General features: G+C 39.5%; 1 protein-coding gene across 8 annotated transcripts in view; it reads left to right on the top strand.

The window, feature by feature from the left end:
• EXOC1 (exocyst complex component 1) overlaps positions 1 to 16,489 on the top strand; it is a 63,218-nt gene that overhangs the window by 31,182 nt on the left and 15,547 nt on the right. For 5 of the 8 annotated variants that reach the window (XM_074951373.1, XM_074951374.1, XM_074951372.1 and 2 more), the window contains 4 exons: positions 1,797 to 1,902; positions 8,608 to 8,652; positions 9,569 to 9,732; positions 13,992 to 14,099. In XM_074951373.1, coding sequence (XP_074807474.1) covers positions 1,797 to 1,902; positions 8,608 to 8,652; positions 9,569 to 9,732; positions 13,992 to 14,099 — 423 coding nt within the window. The remainder of the gene's footprint in view (positions 1 to 1,796; positions 1,903 to 8,607; positions 8,653 to 9,568; positions 9,733 to 13,991; positions 14,100 to 16,489) is intronic. The other 3 variants (XM_074951375.1, XM_074951380.1, XM_074951379.1) reach the window with 1 other exon arrangement.

Genomic DNA, 16,489 nt, shown 5'->3' with positions numbered 1-16,489 from the left:
TTGTGTCTTCTTTCATGTCATATAAGCAGAAGTTGGTTAAATGCCCAGTAGAAGACTGACGTCTTACAGTCTCTTTAATTACTTTTTTTACAAAGAAAGTAATTTGTTCCCCATTTTAGTCAGCATTCATGTAAATTAGATATGTGGCCTGTTAGACAGTATCTATTTGTACAGAGGCTGAATGGTAAATTTCTAGAACATTTTCATACCTTTCAAGTGTATGCAAACTATATTTGATAATCTTCTTTGGTATCCTGTTCTAATTTTCCCTCATTCTTTCGATTTGTTTGAATTGGGCTGTAAGCTAAAGTTAGGGATATACTCAGAAAACAGTCCTTTTACTGGAATTTTTTCTTTTGCAGATTTGTAGTTAAAGTACTGCTTTTGAATAATTAATATAATATTCAAATGAGCAAATAAATCAATAACACTTTCTAACTGTGAGCTCAATGATTATTAGTGATGTAACTTAAAATGTAATGAATTGTTTAGTTTGTTTCCCCCGATAATGAAAGTAAGTAACCTTGTGACTGCCAAGAGGACTTATTTTGTGCTTGTAATGTTTTTTGATAGAAATAATAAAATGCAATAACTTCCAAGAACTGAAACTAGATTTCCCCACTAGCACAGGTTTGTGGCTATTAGATCATTAAGCAAACTAAATAATTTTTCAATTTGTTTTACTTACTTTCTGAGAAATAATAGTAAAAATGGACTGAACACCATTGTGGAAAGTAGAAGTAGTTACCGTTGTATGTAAAAGTGGTGATAATGGTTTAGCAACTTTGGGGAAGGGCTGAGTTCCTACTACTATTCCTTGAAGTAGGCAAAATAGAGGGTAATGAGATGTGTGTGTAATATGTGCTTGTGTGTGCGCACACATACAACCCTAAAGATAGGCATTTGCTTGTCCTCCTTGTCATGTGTGCTTACACACATGCACATATGGTTTAATAGGGAAATATTCTTCCAATAGGTTCTTGTTACATTTTTGCACTGTTAGTTAGGAATGGATTAGCAATTTATGGAGGGATTTATGGACTCGTTATGTCAAGTGATTAACATTTGAGGAAAATATGAAAACAAATACCTACAGAGGGCACTTCCATTTGTGGTGCTGACTAAGAGATTGTTTTATATAGCGAATTCAAGTTATAAATCAAGCAGTCAGACAGTCAAATAATTTATACTTAGTTGTGAGAAGTTTTTTGCTTTTTGAAATTTAAGCTTTTTTAGCAACAATGCAAGCCAAAATTAAAGCTGCTTCTGTAGCTTACAGTAAAGAAGATACATACAACAAATAAAGGACCAGTATCACTGAATCTGGTGGCAGGGAAGTGGAATTTATAACATCTTGAGCTAGCTTTGCCTTCTGTTTCTCAGCAGGGATTCATCCTGTGGGAGGCAAACTTTCAGGGTTTTTGCCTGGGGAGCACATCTTTTTATTTGCTGCTAGAGGCTCAGTAGAGCCCAGTAGCAGAGGCTGTAAAGGGGATTAATTGAATTATCATGTCCCCCTGCCACTCTGGCCACCCCCAATAACTGTGGGCTGTGCTGGCCATTTATATTCCCCCTGTGGTGGGGAGGTTACAGCCTACCCCAGTGGATTTGTTGCTTCAAAGCTTCTTCTGGTAGCATAGACTACTAAGGTTTTATATAGTCCAAATCTTTAGATGCAAGGCACCAAGAGTATTAGCTTGTTCATTTTATTTGCAGGTTGCCATTTATAATTCTGGGTTATTGCATTTGTTCAGATTACAGTACTTATGCTAAACTGTTTTTGTTTTTCACTTAAGAATTACATGGATTATTTATCACGGCTATATGAAAGAGAAATTAAAGATTTCTTTGAGGTTGCCAAGATTAAGATGACGGGCACAACCAAAGAAGGAAAAAAGTTTGGTAAGCTCCCAAGAGACACATACCTTTGCTTTTAGTTTTTTGTTTGTGTTGTAATAAACAGTTATGGCAAATCATTCAGAGCCAACTTCGTAAATGACTGTTTTGTGCCTGAACTGGAAAGATGCTACATTTGGCAGACATGGTGAAAGTCAGAGGATAAATATGGGATCATCAAAAATTTATTAGGTACACTGCAAAAGCCCTCAGTGTGACACTTGTAGTAAATTAAAAGGGAGTTGAATGAGATAACTTGAAGAATGAGGCATGACACTATATATGTCACTGTGAGTGCAGATCATTGTTTGAGACCTGACAACACATTATGGTTTAAAAACTTCACTTATTGGGATTTTAACACTGAAGCAAATTTGAAAACAAACATTTTATCCAAAGAAAACTATTTGGGCAGTGTTTTAGTGTTACTTGTGCTACTAAGAGATTTGTATTTTAATAAATACTTATGAGAGATTTTGAGGAAGCTAACTTAAACACTAATTCTGCCCATGGGGATGTACATACATGAGTTTCAAAGGGAGCTATGTACATGCATCTGAGGTTGGAAATTGTATTTAGTTTCCCTTTTGATGGGTGCATGTATCCCCTTTTGGGAAAAGGAGTTCACTCATGCGTATGAAAGGGAATCTATACCCAAAATAATAATGCTGTCTAGCAGCAAATAATAAAGAAAAACATGTGAAAGGTAGATGGGTTTGTATGTATTTTAATGTTTGGTATAGACATATGGCCTTTAATCTCTGATCATTTTACTGTTGAAATGAAAGAATGCAATTAATTCTGCTTTGCCTTTTTTAATACAGTGAGTAAATCTTTGATGCACTTTTCCAGATGATATCGTCTATTTGTTAATATGCCTAAATTTGCCATAGCAGATGATTGAACATGGAGCACAAATGGTTCCCTAGGGTTTTCAGAAGAACAACTTGGGGCAGAAGAAGTCCTGAATCTTGAAATGTTAACTTACCTTATTAGTCACAAGTTTAAAAAATAAATAAATAATCCCCGCCTCCTCCCCGCCTCTTAAAATAACCCTATATTTTTTTCCATTATTTTTTTACTATTCCCTTGTGATCCACTTTGGGAGGAAACCACGTTACCCATAGTAATTATGTTCTGGACTTATGACACATTATTGTGAACTGTGGATAACAGATCTCTGTTTTAGAGAAAAGAGATTATTCACATAAGTGAATTTAAAAGATCCAAGAGAATTTCTATTAAGATTCATATTTGTGTAAACTTCGACTACATTTTTCTAAAGCCTAGCAATCTTTTCAGTCTAGCAAGAGCTTGGAGAAATTTTCTATAAATTTATCTAGTGTAAGATTAATTACTTTTGTAACAGTTCTACTTAAACATAGACATATTCTTTTATAGTTTGTCATGTAGCAAGCCAAACTGTTGCTTTCTCAGACCTTCAGTAAGCCAGGGAAGAACTTCCTTCTCATAGGACATTCTGAGATATGTCCGCCAGTATTCATGCAGAGACTGAGCAGAATCTCTTTCTCAAGGAGTGAGTAGGCTTCAGTCTTTGCACAGAAACAGAACTGGCATTCTGCAGTTGCATCCACAGAGGAAGTTTCTTGCTACCCAACCCAGGAATTAATGAGCAGCTTTCATGGATGCATATCCCAGAATCATGGATTGTCTGTGAAGTCCACAAACAAATTCAACCTGAATTAGACCATAGTGGTAGTATAGGAAAATACACTGCTCTGCACTGTTCATGTTCTTAATGTTATCCGTTGTGCAAAGGGGGGGGAGGAGAAGCATCTCAGATCTCTATAGATAAATAGTATTTCATTTTGCCCTTTAAATGTCAGCTGATTTTTTTTAAATGAATGTGAAAACCTGTTTAACAATGCCGAATTAAAAAGACTTTGTGCATTTGAGGAAGTTAGTGCATATTCCTAAAAGGTGTTTTGTTGAATTAATGTGCATTTCTTTAATAATGAAAAAATTACTGTGTAAGGAACAGACAGAGACTTTTTACAGAGTAGGTTGTGGGGTATCAGACACCGCCAGTCTTTGAGCTGTGTTGGTGTTTTCTTGCCTTTTGCTTCTTTGCAATTTCTGGAATGAAGCTTCAATTTGAGCATCTTCAACGCAGAGTCTGCTGGGAGAATTCTTTTGGTGCTCTGTACTAGCAGAAGGCTCTTTTTTTGGAAGACAGTGACACAAAAAAGAGAGCAGTAAACTTCTGGGATAAATTCTTCCTTGCCTTAACGGGATGTATTTTTCTACCTCTGTTGAAGCTAGAATCTTGTTACCTTCAGTGCATTTAAATACAATGAGCTGAAAGACTTCTAGAATCTTAGAAATGTAGGGCTGGAAGGGACCTCAAGAAGTCATCAAGTCGACCTCCCTGCGCTGTGGTAGGACCAAGTAAATGTAGACCTTCCCTGACAGATGTTTGTCCACGTTTTTAAAGGATATCAGTGATGGAGACTCCACAACCTCCTTTGGAAGCCTATTCCAGAGCTTAACTCCCATTACAGTTAAATAGCTTTTCCTAATATCCGACTTAAGTCTCCCTTGCTGCAGATTAAGCCCATTACTACTTGCCCTAACCTCAGTGGAGCTGGAGAACAATTGATCACCTTTCTCTTTATAACAGTCCTTAGCATGTTGGAAGATTATCAGGTCCCCAAATCAGTCTTCTTTTCTCAAGACTAAACATGGCCCTTTTTCTCAACCTTTCCTCATAGGTTTTCTAACCCTTTTATCCTTTGTTGCTCTACTCTGGACTCTCCAGTTTGTCCACATCCTTTCTAAATTGTGGTGCCCAGAGCTGGATGCAGTACTCAAGTGGGGGCCTCACCAGTGCCAAGCAGAGAAGGACAATTACCTCCTGTATCTTACATACAGCACTCCTGTTAATACATCCCAGAATATTAACCTTTTTTGCAGCTGCATCACATTGATGAATCATATTCAGTTTGTGGTTCACCATAACCCCCAGATCCTTTTCAGCAGTACTACGGCCTTGACAGTTATTCCCCATTTTGTAGTTGTGAATTTGATTTTTCCTTCCTAAATGAAGTACATGTGCACTTGTCTTTATTAAATTCCATCTTGTTGAATTCAGACTAATTCGCCAGTTTGTGAAGGTCATTTTGATTTTTCAACCTGTCCTCCAAAGTGCTTGCAACCTGTCCTAGCTTGATGTCATCTGCAGATTTTATAAGCATACTCTCTACTCCATTATCCAAGTCATTAATGAAAATATTGAATAGTACCAGACCCAGGACTGACCCCTTTGGATCTCTGCTAGTCATGCCCTCCCAATTTGACAACAAACCTCTCTGAGTACAGTCTTTCTAATGCTAATACATAATGTACCATGTGACAACAGTATGTCTTACCTACCAGATGATACTTTGTTCAAGGGTGGTCCTTGGCTATATTTCTTTGTTCTGCAGCGCCAGTCGATGGGGTTAGGGATCAGGGAATCTATGAAGAAACCAATACCAAATATGCAGTACTGTGGTAAAATATAAAATAGTGCAGATACAAATTAAGCTGGAATTAAATTTGAGTCTGACATCCTAAAACTGTCTGCGTTGATGCCTAGTTGAGAAATCGGTGTTGAAGAGCATTTGCACATCCATATTTGTACAATTGAAAGTAAATATCTATCCTCTTAGAATAGGACCAGCTTGCCAGCTCCACTCTGATGGGGTGGTTCTTTGCGGGATTGTACACATACACATTTCACTTTTTGTTTTATATGTGTGCAGTGCATTCAAGTCAGAGACTTTTGCCAGCAGTACTACTAGGTGGTGCACAGGCTCCTGCTCAACATGTGTTCTCAGGAGAGGGCATAAAAGGGGCGTGTCCACTGTCTTCCTGGTCCCGAAGAAATCTGGTGGCCTCCAGAACTATTTCAAAAGCCGAACTATTTCATCAAGAAAATTAAATTCAGAATGCTCACCCTTGCTATTACCCCTTCAATGGAGACAAGACGTATACTTTCATGTGGCAATTAATCCCTGCCATTGAAAGTACCTTCAATCTGTGGTAGGTACCAATGGTTAACCGTACATAGTGCTTTTCTTTAGTCTATCTTCAGCCCCTAGTGTCTTCACCAAATGCATGTTGGTGGTACCTACTCACCTCCATCATTTGGGTATTCAAATATTCCTTACCTGGATGATTGGCTTATTCGTGCAGCATCGAGCGACCAGGGCCAGAACAGTGTCCTTGTCAGCAGACAAGTGTTCTCCTGTTTAGGTCTGAAACTAAATTTGGACAAATCGCAATTACAACCAACTCAATGCATAACTTTCATTGGAGTCCACCTCAATACTGGGACTGTCATGGCTTATCTTCCAAACAAGAGGTATCCAGCTATAGCCATCCTTCCAAAAGCCTTAAGTCCAATCCAACAACATCAGTACATGCCTGTCTTCAGCTCCTCGGCCATGGGGCCCCATGCATGTATGTAACTCCATATGAGGCTTCAGTCAGTGTATTGGCTTTTCAGGTAGTTCTATGAGAGTTGTCCTGGCTTCTATTTCTACATTACATCAACCAATAGATAATTTTTCCATCTTTTCTCATCCTTTAGTTTTTTCTATTTTTGAAATGCCAAATCAAAGTTTACCTTCCTGTGTCTACACCTGTATCTCTATGGGATTTAAACTTCACCCTCTCCAAACCGATAGGAACCTATTTTGAGCCAATGGCTACAATTTCATTATCTTTATTTTCTCTAAAGAAAGTGGTTCTTGGTGGCAGTCATTTCTGCAAGGAGGATTTCAGAACTTGCTCTCTTGGCTGACCCTCCTTTCATGGTATTCCATAAGGACAAAGTATCTCTTAGGCCTCACCCTACGTTTATACCTAAGGTAGTGTCAGTCTTCCATTTAAACCAAACAATCTTTTTGTATTTTTCCTGACATGTTAATTTAAGGCTGAAAAAGCATTCCATACTTTGGATGTTTGTAGAGCACTGGCGTTTTACTTGGACCACATTAGGTCTTTCAGTTCTTACTCCAGGCTCTTTGTAAGCTATGTTGAAAGAATTCAAGGTCAATCAGTGTCATCTCCTTGAATCTCATGCTGGGTTTCTGACTGTATGAAGCTCTGCTACGATCTTGATAAAGTCTCTCCTCCATTGAGAATAACATCTCACTCCACTAGGGCTCAGTCCACAACATCACCATTCCTGAGCAATCTTCCAATAGCTGATTTATGCAAGGCAGCAATATGGTCGTCTGTGCATACTTTTCCCACTCATTACACCATGATTCAAACTTCTTGAGATGATGCCAACTTTGCAAGTTAGTGGTACAATCCCTGTGTAGATGATCCAAAGTCCTCCTACCTGTAAGGGAGTGTCTGAGGAATCGCCTCCAGTGGAATGTGTATGTGCACAATCACTCAAAGGAGAAAAAAGGTTATTTATCTGTACAGTAACTATTATTCTTTGAGGTATGTTGTGAACATGTACCTCCCACCTTCCCTGCTACTTCGGACTTTACTTAAAGTGGTGCGAAGGAATGGAGAGGTAGGCGGCAGACATGCCTGTTTTATGCTGTCACCTGAGAGCATGAGGTGAGCAGGAGCATATGCACCACCTAGTGGTAGTATTGGCAAAAGTCTCCAACTCGAGTGCAGTAAGCACACATTCACCTAAAATGGAATGTGTATGCACAACACAACTCAAAGAACAATAGTTACTGTACAGATAAGTAACCATTTGGTGTTTTTGCGTCTGTAACTTGAAAAATTCATGCTCACCAAGAATTGTTGAATCCTACTAACTTTTTTGCTTCTAGAGCATGTGTGCAAGTGCTTTCCACTGGTGAACTTAGAATCCTTTATCACAAACACAGGGAAATATTACCCTATCACAGGGTACTCTAAACTGCTTACTAAAATGCAGTTTTTTGCTTGAGGAAACTGCTTATTTTATTTTTCAGACCAGCAGGATATTCAGGGGATAAACCTTTTAAAAATGAGTTGCATCTTTATGTAAATGTTGTTATTGGTAGTGACTTTTTTTCTTAGCCTGGCAACATCTGCAAACTGGAAAATTGTTAATGCAACCTGAATGAAAAATGCACTACTTCTCACTGTGAAAAGCAAAACTGAGTTGTCAGCAACAGCAATATACAATAGGCTGGCTGGTCTTATTGTAGAAAAGAATATTATTGAAAGGACTTTTGCAGTCTTAATAGATTTTTAGTTAAAGAGCTGGAAGATAATGCAGGTAGCCCTGATTCAGTACAAGTCTACACAGGATTAATCTGTTTGCATTTCTCTTTGGTTGGTATCAATATGATTTACAGTTTATTTGCACACTGTTCCGGTAAACTGCGAATCTCATCCAATATCAATCTTTGCAAATAAGACTCAGTATTTTGGTGGTCTTTTCTGTGTTAAGGAGAATTTGATGTGTAAATGTTTAACAAGTCAGAGTTTTCCTCCATGTTTTGTTTTAAGAAAAATGAAAGTTTAATATTTTGAAATGTATACTGTGTTTTCCATGTAGTTAGAGACTGAATTTCTAGAACAGTAACTCCCCAACTATATGTGTTTGCAACTATAGTTACTTGCTGCTTATAGTTCTCTGCATGTTTCTTTCCAGCTAGTGCTTAACTTGCATCTTGTGCATGGTTTGTGCAAACTGCATTTTTAACTTGTCTTTGTCTTTGATGCTTGCAACCTAATCCATGCCAGCTACACTGCCTCGAAAAGAAAGCGCTGTCAAACAGGAAACAGAGAGTGAGTATGATTAGTGCATTAGTATGTATTGTCAATGCATGTGTGTCTATGTATAGGTGTAGTTATATATAATGGAAAACCCATTAACCCTAAAGCTAACTGTTCAGGGTGCAATAAGTATTTGTAAGCAAAACACATCCAAGAGATGTTGAGCATAGTTGGCAATTATATTAGATGGAACATACAGAATGAAAATTAATAATTGGTTTCTCTGTGATTTTGAGATTTATGAAGATTTACCACAGCATTTTACTTGCAGTTTGAATATAACAGGAGATGTTTCTCTTTACTTTGTTTTTGTACTGAGGTCTCTCATCATACAAGAGCTCTTCCTTAAGTCCTCTTCTCCCCCTGCCGCACTTTATTCCCAACTGTCATTAACCAAAAGAGTGTGAACTATGGAAAAAGCAAGTCCAAGAGAATATGGAGAGTATCTTCAGATACTCAAGTGTTTGCTCTACTATTTTCCTTTCAGAATAATTTCCCCACCGGCTCTCTTTGCTCTGTGTGCTGCTGGAAGATGCTCTTAAAGCATCACAACTGGAGTTCCCATCCAGCTTTCCTTTCAGAAAGGAGAGTACCTGCCCCAGCATATTTGCTATACTTGCTGGTCCCAGGTGCAAAATGTCCAAAGTGGCTCCTGATGTCAGTTTTCCTATGTTATTCTACAATGCAGACTTAGGTAGCTGCATTGTAATTAACTCTGAAAAACACTTAAATATTCCCGTTAGGCTTGTAATAAAGAAACGTGTATACAACAAAACCACTTAGATAAGGTACAAACTATTCAGTAGAAAGAATATTGACCATCTCTATGGGGACTAGGAGTGCTGTTTTGGATATACCTGTATTTTTCTTTTCAGATGTATTTTATTTCACGTAGGCTACCATCTTTCATAGTTTCATTATTTCATAGGTCTTCATGGAAGTTCTGGAAAATTGACTGGGTCTACCTCTAGCCTAAATAAACTCTCCGTTCAGAGTTCAGGAAATCGCAGGTCTCAGTCATCCTCACTGTTGGATATGGGAAACATGTCTGCCTCTGACCTTGATGTGGCTGATAGAACTAAATTTGATAAGGTAAAACAAAAAAATGTAATGTAATATTTCTCCTTAGTTTTGAACTTTAATAGTCATGAATCCACATTTTGTTTACTGTCTGAAAATGTTCGTTCATGCCCAGGAGTGAGTGAGTGAGTCTCTCTCTCTCTAATGTAGTAATGTTTTAAATTCATTTAGAATGAATACATATATGTCAACACTTAAATATGATATGCATTGTGCATTTGCTTAAGACTCTGTAACAGATTTAATTATGGAGAGACTAACTTTAACCATAGTTAAGATTGCAGTTGTTTTCATTATAAGCCCAGTTTTGCTGACCCTCCTCAAAAGTTCCCAAACAAAGGAATGTTGGCCAAAAAATTGGTGGGTTAAGTCTGGGACCATCTTATATTTTTTTTTTTTACCAAAGATGAAGCGAATTGATCATGAGATTCCTGAATTATGACACCTTCATAAGAGAGGAGTTTAGAAAGTATTGTGATGCGTTTTGTAACTTTGTTGGCAAATTGGAAAGAAGGAAAGAGAATCTTGTTTACTAGACCATCCAGTAGAGATCTAGTACAGAAGACAAAAGAATAATTTAAATAAACACCAATTTCTAAAATTAACCATTTAAATGTCACTTGCACATTTACTTTGGCTGCCTTAAACTATGGCACCAAATGATTGCTGGAGTCCTCACTTTTTATTTTTTTAAATGGAGGCTAAGTCTTTAGCCCTGTCCATTGCAGAAATAGACCTAAAAGTGTAAACGAGTATTTAGGGAGGATTCTCAATGGATAAGGGAAAATTTTCCTACCAAAACTGTATTTAGTCTTGCAAAATATTGTAAATTAAGATATATTTTTAAAAAGGAAGAGGGGAACCAATTATAGTCTTCTAAGACTTTTTTGCCAAGTGCTCTGGTGAAAATGGAAAGTGGGGAAACAATTAAAATTAAGTTTTTTATAGGATTATTTTAATTGAGGAGATGAATACCTTGTTTGTGTGTGGTGGTGTTGCCTGGCACCACCAATGCTTGCTAACTTTTCCTGTTTTAATTGTTGTTTTTTGGATAACTGCAGTTTACCTGTAAGGATTTTTACCTCTAAGTTACTGACATACACTTGCAGTCATAACAGGTGTTTTTCTATGAAACTGAATAAAAATCATGGTCCTGTCTGTGAAAATTAGTAATTTTGTAAGAATTCTGATATTCTGTTACAAGTCAACAAAAATAGATATAATCCCTTCAAATGGTTTGGTTTTTGTTTTCATCTTTTAATTATTTTAAAAAGTCCTCGTCCTTTATTTCTACATGTAATCTTGCGTGTGGTGAAGAAATGTATACACAGAGTTATGTAATTTGTTGTGCTTGCCTAATAACTTTTTGGATAAATCTTTCCCTAATTAGTTTCTAGTGATTGGATTTACTGCTTAATCTTAGTAGTGTGGTAAGCTTTAACAGTTACCATGCATTTAGTTCCTAAATACTTGCAAAGAAACTGATTTAGTTTACTGTATGAGGGTGACACAGTAGACTAGAAATGTCTTTGAAAGAGTCTTTATGGATTGGTGGATGACAAATAATTTTAATAAATTAAAATGTTTGCCAAAAAGTAGCTTCACTGTTTAATTTGATTTTATTTTAAAATAACTCAAGATCATCCTGTATTCCAAAAGTAAATACAAAAACTTATTTACCAATTTCACCAGATGCTAGTACTTAATACACAAAAAACTTTACTGTGAAGCAGTTAGGGTTGGCACATACAGAACACACCTGACACAAACCCATAAAGAAATGTTAAGCTAAGCCACTTAACATAACCCTCTATTCATCCACTCACAGGCACCCACCTTACCAGTTCCACAACTACAGTATTTGCTGCAGATCATGCACCAAAGTCTTTTGCTGTGCCCCACTCAATCTGTGCTTCTGCACACACCCCTTTACCAAGCTACCATGTGCCAACAGACCACACCGCTGCACCAAATGTCCACAACTAATAATATGAAACTGCAGCATAGTATTTGAAATTTTTTCCCAATATAAGAATAGCAGCTAGCATAGCTTCATCTACTGTGGATAGAAACACTTCTGTGAACTACTTCCTATTTTCTTGTTCCCTGCAGCTACATATGTGGTATGATTGCTTAACAGTCTATAACTGTACCAGGTATGGATGCAATTTGTTTGGTTATAACCTTATTTGAAAAAGGTTGTAACAACGCTGTTACAAGCTCTCATGTGGCCAGATATTTAATGGCTTTTGAATTAGTAAATACTTCATCCTGTAGTCTTAGAATTCAGTTGGCAGACTCGTCGGGGTGGGGGGAAGGGACGGGAGAGATGGGGAGCATTCAATTTTCCTTTCTCCCTGTTCCTCTCCTATTTGAAGTGAATAACAAAGAATTATGTTTCACATGGTCGTAAAACTTTATGTAAATCTACCTTTTAAAAATATGACTGTTTTACTGTTAGAACTTTTGGAAATCATAATGCTTTTCATTCTGTTGCTTTTGCTATTGCTTTTATAAATGTTCAGGTAGAAATCTAGCTTTAGAGTTTGAGTGCAGAAGGTATTGTATGGAACAAGCTCTGATGCTTCTTGGGGTACCTAGGACTGCGAGTTACCTTGTAATCCCCCTTGCCTCCAGTGAGAGAGACTTGCTAGTGCTTAATTGAGTGTCAGCTCTCTGACACCTCTGGCCTAGTAGGAACTCAATCTCATCAGGGCTATGCCAGCCCTTACTTTGGCTCGTATGTTAACAATAGGCATACCTCAATCGCAGAGCCCCTGTGAAGCACTCCCCTGTAATGTCCAGCCCCTAACCACTGGACACTTGCTGAAATTAGCAGGTTTGCTATCCTTAAGCAGACATACACACCAGCCTGTTTGATTCAACTGAGGATCAGCTGTTATGTAACATCGCAGCAGTGAGAGAGACTGATTGTGAAAACAATCATAATTTTATTATCAAAGGCTAAGGTTTAATGGATAGTGAGTAAGGATAATAGAGACAGAAAGATTACATACAAAACAAAATCAATACAAGCTTTCTAGAGACTAAACTTTACCAGACTAACCATCTGTCTAAAAGCAGACTTTATATTCTCTGAAAGCATTCTTGCATCATTTCTAACCTAGACTGATTGGGAACATGTTTTCATAACACTGCTCAGTTACTTCTTCAGGTGCAGGATAAAGAGGTGTTGTTTTGCCTTCTCCATCCTCCAAAATTCATTGTTTGTTCCCAGAGTCAGGATGACCCTGGTGATCTATTCTCTGGCATGCCAACACTATGTTGACTTGTATGCAAATGGAGTTTCCATTGTGTTGGCTTAGTATACTTAATTTACAAGTAAACTGAGGGAGACAGGTGGATATACATCCTTTGGCAGAAACCTGTTTATCAACCCTGCCTTGAGTCAGACTTTTTAAGAATATATTTTTATTGCGTGTGTATCAAGGGCAGCAGAGTCTGCACAAAAGTGGGGAGGCCAGGGGCCGGGACCAGGGCTCCCCGCCCCTCCCCTTCCATCCGAGGCCCTGCCCCTGCCAAACCGGAAGCTGGAGGAGGCTGGGAGCCATGGACCTTCTGCCTGCTAGGGGAGGAGGTCCAGAGCAGCCCCCGGCTTGTGTCCGTGCCCAGGGCCAGGGTCCACGGCTACCCACAGCTGTCCGCACACAGCTCTTACCTGGACTTGGCTCTGGCCAGGGGGCTGCAGCTCGGCCATGGTAAGAGCTGTGGGGCACCATGCTGCAGACCCTCCATCTGCCTGGGAGGGTCTGTGGGGGTGCCTTGCCATCCACGGCACAGCACCCCGCAGCTGCCTGGGCTCCCCGGACGGGCTCCAGCTGCTGGCCTGGCCAGGGAGCCTCAGGGGGAAGAGGAGTAAAGTGGATAGGCCATGACCCCCTGGCTCCTCCTATTCTGGTGCCACTGACATATATCTGTCCATCATAACCTCTTGCATGCTATTTGCACGAACATTTCACAATGATATTAATGACCAGTGTGAACCCAGCTTTTATTGAAGACCTCACATGATATTCTTTATGGATATATACTATGAATGCAGTGTGCTAGGTGTAGCTAATTTGTTAGGCCTGTTAGGAGTTGTTGTTACAGAACAGTGAACCCTTTGTCAGCTGACATCCAGTGGTTCTTAGGATCACACAAGCAATAGAAAATAAATTAAAACAAAGAATATTGTTATAATTGGGTATAGTGCATTGAGGGGTGTGTGTATGAGTGTGTTTTAATCAAATTATTTTGGTTTACTTTAGATCTTTGAGCAAGTTCTAAGTGAACTGGAGCCCCTGTGTCTAGCAGAACAGGACTTTATTAGCAAATTCTTCAAACTACAGCAGCATCAAAGCATGGGAACAACAATGGTATGACTTATTTCAATTTAGCTAAAATGATATATAATCTATGAATGGTCTTTAACTACAAAATTGTTGTATTAGGTGTTGAAATAATATTGTGGCGATGAAGGCCCAATTGCTACAAATACACATGATAACTCACACTAAAGTCAGTGGAGCTGCTCATATGAATAAAGTTGTTCAAATGCATATGTGTTTGCAAGCAGAATTTTTTTAGTTTGCAAGTGAATATCAAAGAAGTCTAGAATGCATAATGTATTTTAACCAGAATGTCTCAAATCCATTTTCCCTCGTAAAGGGAAATCTGAGTTTACTTTACAATTAAACAGTGGAAGAAGAAAAAGTTGTAGTAAATTAGACCCTTTCTTTTATTTTGAATTATTTTCACTCTAAATATATTGTTGAAGTGCTAAGAAACATGGTATTTGGCATAATGGTGGCAAATAAAAGGGGGAAGATCTAGAATGTAGAAAACCTTTATAGCGGAGGTGGGCAAACTACTGCCTGCGGGCCACATCTGGCCCGCAGGACCATCCTGCCCGGCCCCTGAGCTCCTGGCCTGAGAGGCTAGTCCCTGGCCCCTTCCCTGCTGTTCCCCCTCCCATGTAGCTATGCCGCCGCACGGGCAGTGGGGCTGCAAGCTCCTGCTGCTCTGAGCAGCATGTTAAGGGGGCGGCGGCGGGCACGGCAGTGTGGGAGTTGGGTAGGGGGTCCCAGGGGCAGTCAGGGGACAGGGAGCAGGGGGCGGTTAGAGGCAGGGGTCCCGGGGGGCAGTCGGGACAGGGAGCAGGGGGCAGTTGGATGGGGCGGAGATTCTGGGGCAGTCAGGGAACAGGGCGGGTTGGATAGGGCGTCGGAGACCCGGGGGGCCTGTCAGAGAGCGGGTGTGTGGATAGGTCAGGGCAGTCAGGGGATGGGGGTGGGATCCCGGGGGGAGGGTGGTTTGGGGTGGGAGGACGTTCCAGGAGGGGGGCAGTCAGGGGTGGGGAAGTGGGAGGGGGCGAATAGGGGGCAGGGGCCACGCTGTTTGGGGGGCACAGCCTTCCCTACCCAGCCCTCCATACAGTTTTGCACCCTGATATGGCCCTTGGGCCAGAAAGTTTGCCCACCCTTGCTTTATAGCTATGTGTGGGAAATAAAGGTAAACCTTCATAGTACATTATTTTCTGGGAATGTTCCTCAGCGCACAACTCTACAACTGTTGGTATTTTATAATGATTATTAGTGAGATTCTCTTTCTAATGGTGCATCATTTTTCTTTTTTTTCCCTCAGAAGAAAGTAATTGTTTTCACCCTTTTAAGTATTTTTTATCTCTTACTGTGTCTTCTTCTAAGACGGCTGGATTTTCACAGTTTTCTTAAGCTTTCATATGAGATGATAGTTCTTACGTGCTTTTTGAGAAAATGTCTATACTTACTTAAAACAGCTTAGTTGCTTCAAGGGATGTTTTAGCTGTGCCTGGAAGATGTCTGCCACAGAAAACTATAACGGCTATCTCTTTGTCCACATATAAACTGGGTTTCAAACTAAATTAAGGAACAATCATTTAACTATTGTAAGCTGTCGAAACTAAAACTGTCTAACAGAGTTTGGCTGACCTGTGCAAATGAGGCTAAGTTATTTAGTCTGAGTTTAGAGACTGATATTAGCCTCGGTTGTTAAATTTGCATGCACACCTATCATGATTGTTAATACAAATTTGGGAGTTGTACATACAAACAGCTGGACAACTGAATAGAAAACTGAATCATAGAATATCAGGGTTGGAAGGGACCTCAGGAGGTCATCTAGTCCAACCCCCTGCTCAAAGCAGGACCAATCCCCAATTTTTGCCCCGGATCCCTAAATGGCCCCCTCAAGGATTGAACTCACAACCCTGGGTTTAGCAGGCCAGTGCTCAAACCACTGAGCTATGCCTCCCACCCCAGAAGGCAACCTGATTTGTAGAGGCTGTTCTTGCTCCTGTCTTGATATGAGTCCTTGTCAAAAAGAAACGTCATGTTACTTTGCAGAGAAAGTCTAGCTGATTGTGATTAAACAGTCTGCTTCTTTGCATGCAGACTGCACAAACGCTAAGGGTGAAATGCTGGCCCTATTGAAGTCATTGGCAGATTTGCCATTGCCTTAATGGGGCCGGGATTTCACCCATAGTCTTCTCTGCTTGAGTTTAGTCCAGTAGCTCATTGATGTACTGTACTTCACAGTTTTTACCGTGTTGTTACAATAGTGTTGAGAACAGGTAAGTACTACAGTCTATGCTTGGAAGGCCAGTAGAGAACTGGGTGGAGATTGTCAACACCTCCCTTCAGGTGGTAAGTTGTTTAGCTTCACTTAAGGAAGCTGTTGTGTGGCCATAGCTGTCAGCATCAAGTGGATATTTGTTTGAATCTGGCCA

This window comes from Natator depressus, chromosome 4 (genome assembly GCF_965152275.1).
Source record: "Natator depressus isolate rNatDep1 chromosome 4, rNatDep2.hap1, whole genome shotgun sequence".
NCBI classification, from domain to species: domain Eukaryota; kingdom Metazoa; phylum Chordata; order Testudines; family Cheloniidae; genus Natator; species Natator depressus.
Note: the sequence above shows the minus strand (reverse complement) of the source record. Positions and strands in the feature narration are given on the sequence as shown.